Source organism: Eucalyptus grandis, chromosome 3 (genome assembly GCF_016545825.1).
Source record: "Eucalyptus grandis isolate ANBG69807.140 chromosome 3, ASM1654582v1, whole genome shotgun sequence".
In the NCBI taxonomy this organism is placed as follows: domain Eukaryota; kingdom Viridiplantae; phylum Streptophyta; class Magnoliopsida; order Myrtales; family Myrtaceae; genus Eucalyptus; species Eucalyptus grandis.
Genome location: NC_052614.1, coordinates 10,658,732 through 10,663,637, shown reverse-complemented (window position 1 = coordinate 10,663,637; position 4,906 = coordinate 10,658,732). Strand labels below are relative to the sequence as shown.

At 36.9% G+C, this 4,906-nt stretch overlaps 1 protein-coding gene and 1 long non-coding RNA gene across 2 annotated transcripts; both read right to left on the bottom strand.

Annotated features, from left to right (window-relative positions):
* Window positions 1-26: 26 nt before the first annotated feature.
* Window positions 27-849, bottom strand: LOC120291199. Its single transcript, XR_005549107.1, has 3 exons — window positions 607-849; window positions 244-323; window positions 27-54 (listed from the first exon to the last, which is right to left on the bottom strand). It is a non-coding gene; the product is annotated as an uncharacterized LOC120291199 (long non-coding RNA).
* Window positions 850-3,973: 3,124 nt separating this feature from the next.
* LOC120291633 lies at window positions 3,974-4,668 on the bottom strand. Its single transcript, XM_039309295.1, has 2 exons — window positions 4,465-4,668; window positions 3,974-4,183 (listed from the first exon to the last, which is right to left on the bottom strand). The coding sequence occupies exons 1-2, from the start codon at window positions 4,666-4,668 to the stop codon at window positions 3,974-3,976; spliced, it is 414 nt and encodes a 137-aa protein (XP_039165229.1).
* Between the last annotated feature and the right edge of the window lie 238 nt (window positions 4,669-4,906).

Below are 4,906 nucleotides of genomic sequence, written 5' to 3'. Positions count from 1 at the left end.
TTTCATTGATAGTTTTGGTTCCAAAGTGCATCTGGTGCAGTGCCCATCCAATAACTGAATATCAAAAAAATACAAGAAGAAAAGTTGAATCATCCTCCTGGAAAGTGTCAACTCCAAGATGTTTCAATTATATGACTCCTTAAATTGCATGAAAGCATTATAATTCAGTCAGAGATTGTACCATGATGTTATGAACACTTAGTGAGAGAGAGAGAGAGAGAGAGAGAGAGAGAGAGATTTGACCTTGGATGGCTTGCAGAAACTTCTCTCAGCTCCTTAAGAGGCTCTGGTTCATTTGGGTACACACTTGTGTCCAAGATGTACTGCGAGATTGAACATATACATGGAAGCAATATTTAACAAGCAAATACAGTATAAGAAAGGTAAAGAATCCTCACATTAGCCATTTTGGATTCGATTCATATTAAGCTTAACCTATTAGGATCGAACTAAAGAAAGCTCAACAAACCCCCAAATGGCCTACTTTTGACAGTATCGAAGGGTTAGATTTTTCTGGCATGTCGAAAAATGAAAGCCAGGCAAACTTACCATTTGACCGAAGAGAGGGAAAGGAATAGAGGATGTGAATGACGATAAATGGAGTACCTGATACAGCTCCTTAGACTGCAACAACGCCTTGTCATAATTTGATGCTGCTTTCATTTTCTCTTCCATTCTTGCTCTTTCCTTAGAAAACTGCCTTCACATCAAGGAAATGAACCCAAATGACTCAATGTTCACGGTTTGCAATGTGATTACGATAGTGCAAAATTAACATGACCACAGACTGTGCCATGCATAGATTTTGGCGATATTTATCACGAAATGTGACCGTGATTCACCGCAAGAGTTCTCCTCTCCTCTACCGATTAAAATGCCTTATCTATGAAAGGCTGTATATTAGAGGTTGGAACTTGCCTTATTGAAGCTCGGAGAACTAGCTCTGCGTGTTAGTGGCCACATGTCAGGTTCTTTATAGTAGTTGGAGGCTGACTAATTTGGCGCAAGACAAAATTGTTCCTTATCTCTAAAATAATATAGACAACGTGGTTTCGTGTAGTGCCTGATTCATTTGTCCGGCAGTTGACTTTGGGATATTACACTATGTAATCTTGTTCGTATTGTATTGTAACTGCACCATTTTGTTGAATCAGTTGAAAAGAATGCAAGGACTATTGCAGTCCTTCATATTTCAATGTAGACGCCATGTGCTTTGAGAAGCAATTAAAATGCCGCATTAGAGCACGACACAATCGAGCTTGTCTTTATCAGCTGAAGGCAATTATTGAACTGCATTCTGAAGATGTTTTGATTTGATTCAATTCGATTCATCTTATTGGTTTTCAAAAGCAACTTGAAATGCATAAATAGATTGTGAGAGAGTTCATGAGCTGACAACCTTTTATACTTGCACAGATCATCAAAAAATTAATGGTTGTGTTCAGTGTACTATTGGCTTTTGAACTATCACGAAGAATTAGCTTTTTCTGAATCCTAAGTTAAAATTTTGTATTTGGGCAGATAACAAGATACAGTTGCTCATCAGAATATTGAGATGAACCGGATGCAGAAAGTTGGGTAGGTGAATTAGTACCAATGAAAAATAATTCAGGCCTCAGCATCGTATAAACTATAATATCTTTGATGATACGATTGATCTGAAATCTAAGTTCAGAACTTTAGAGACGAGAATTGAATTTGGACAACTGTACTGCAGATCCAAATAAAGTAACTCAATGTATCGACCATAAGATAAACCAGCAAACACAGTCACCTAACGAATCCTAGAATTTTCCATATGATATAGTTTTGGATTATTCGAAAATGATCTTATCAAGCTTTCAAGCAATAATAACCATGTAAAACCAGGTTCTTCCAGCTTGAATATACTGAATCCTAGATTTCCAAGCATTTGCGTTTGTTGTTGGCCCAGGAAAATTAAAATACCTTTTCTGAAAGTAATGTCCACGGTGTAGATGAAGTAGAAAAACAAAAGGAAAATTTACTGAAATTTCAGTCATCAGAATTCGCAACTAGCTATGATTTTCTGGTTCTTAAAGTTACTGGAGACATTGTGTTGCAACAAGTAGTTATCAGTTATCCATTTCTCTGGTTCATCCTCTTTTTGTACAACATTTAGCAGCACGAACTCCTCCATCTTTCACTGTTGGCTTCGGTTTCAGTAGAAAAGTCTAAATCATCCCGAGTATGGAGAACTGACTTTTAAATCAGGTGTGAGAAGGAAGAGTCGACTTTTCAATCACGTGTGAACTCCCATTTACTTGCAATGCACGAGATACAGAATATTTACTGTCAAAAGTTGTCCACAATCAAGAAACAAATAGATCCAGATCCAGTCAAACAGCTTCCTGAGCAAACGCCGGGCACAGTCATTATTTCGTTACTTGTAGTAAAGTCAATCTATGTATTGGAAATAAGAGAACATTTGTTGCGAAATGACGTGGAAGTCGATCGATTTTACAATTTAAGTCTAATGTGAAAAGAGCGAATAACCAGAGAGAGTGTAGGGAATGAAGATTGGAGATCTGCGTAATTCAGTCCCTCGCAGTCTCTAATGCACAGGAGAGCCACCTGCCAGAAGTAATTGCTATGAATCCAAAGAACACAGGTTTTACCATTTGCTCAAAGTTTTTCTTGCCTTAAATTACACTCCTTAGCATCACGATTTTCACAGAGAACTTACTTGTAATACTCACGAAGAGAAAACCCTAACAACCTCCTTGCGTGTAATAATACGACCGAGGAAAAAAATTATGCGTTTATATATTCTATTGTGACTTGCCAAGTCAAATAAGGATTCTAATTAAAACTGAATCTAACTTCAATATGAAAAGCAATCTGTTCTTGCTTGTCCGGGTGGCAAACCCCAGTCCTATAACGGTGGAGATTCTTTTTGTCAAGCTGGAAGACAACAGCATAGTCAACAAGGCATAACTTGAAAGATGTATTGAGATGTCAGTTTTTGTCAAATGAATTCATTGACGCGTGACACATGTTATGAGCAGATGATTATTTAAGTAAAATAGATCGCTTACTTTTGCGTGATTGATATGCGCTTTGATAATTTTGCGCTTCGATGACTGGCGGTGCATTTGAATAACTTGGCAGCACTACAAGATCAGATCATATGTCTGCAATGTCTTCTCTTCCCTGATCATATGTTGAACGTGAGGAAGAGTAAACACTTGATGAACTCCTCCATGACAGGCATCTCAACCATGATGTATACTCATCAGACATCAAGGGAAGTACCGAAGAGAAGTACTATATTGTCGAAGCAGCAATGTAATGTCGGACATGTGAAAGCGAAACATCAGCAAGCATAGTCAATACGCGCCTTAACCCGGACTTAGTCCGCCTAATTTATGATGCAAGGATCATCTACGGTCAACTATTGCAACTTCAACATCAAGTATCTGCAAAAACTCAAACATTCGGAAATTATCCGGACACCACATGCGCCTGTATTCCAGCAGTTTGGTCCTGAATGTTGAAAAGTCAGAGGTGCAACTCTGATATTGATTTGTTAAAATAAAATTTTGAAGGTGAAACACTTACAACTCACACAAGGAGGAGAAGCAGATTGCTAGACTTGTCGATTTATTTTGACCTTAACGAAAATAGTTACAAGACTCTCCTATTATAAGTTTGTTACATGATCTTTGCTCTTATCATAAAATAACTATTGTTCCGAGAGAAGATGAATCTCTACAAACTTACAAAACAATCACTATGTCTCATCATATCTTACCATATCTCATCATATCTCTAGAAACAACCACTACACCTAAAAATACAAACAGACTCATTAAAAGTAATGCAACAATTATGATTCTTCTTTTAATGTAGGTACAAATAGTCTTTGGTATCAATTTTGGGATCTCACTGTCAAAGTATCGGCAACTCAATTCTCGTTATCGAAGTATTGGCACCGATGAATTTGGTTTAATTTCTAAGACTCCCTCAAACCAAATTCTCTTTCATCGATCATTCCAAGTAAGCTCTTGAACTTCCGGAGAGCATCGATCTTGAGAGGTTTAGTAAAAATATCCGCTACTACTTGATCTTCTATCTTCATGCAACACTTCAACCTCATTCTCTTTAACCTGATCTCGAATGAAGTGATATTGAACATCGTTACATTTGCATTGTTCATGAAAAACTGGATTTTTCGCCAATGCAGTAGCATAGACATTATCAACAAAAACCTTAGTTGCTTTCTTATGCTACATAAGAATATCTTTGATTAGTCTTCCCTTCACATGTTGACGAAGTAGGACTCATTACTTCTTTGATGATCACGTGAAAGTAGTGTAAAGAAAAAGAATACAAGGCTTGTAGTGCTCTTTCGATCATCGATATCTCGACCATAATCACTTTCCAAATAAGCTCTAAGTTGGAAAGATTCGAAGAGATAATAGTGTAGGCCATGAAAAGTAGTACCTTTGATGTACGAAGTTTCCTCTTTGCAGCTTTAAGAAGAGATGACTTTAGCTTCTTCATAAATCGACTCCCAATTCCAACACTATACATAATATCCAGTCTCATCCATGTCAAGTATCTCAAACTCCTAATCAAGCTTCTATAATATGTCGAATCAACATCAACACTATCATCAAACTTCAAAGGCTTGATTCCACACTCCATTGGTGTATTGATCGGAGTGCAGTTCTTCTTATTGATTTTCAAGGATATTTTATGTATATCCTTGGGAAAAAAATCTCGGCACTTTCTATCACTTTGATCTCGGAAATAATTCATGAGACCATTATTGGTCATCTTGAATTCTTTTACCATCAATGCCTTAAACATCAATCATCGCGGATTATTTTTGTAAAAACAAGGTCATTGACATATAAACAAACAAATAGAACATCACCTTTTT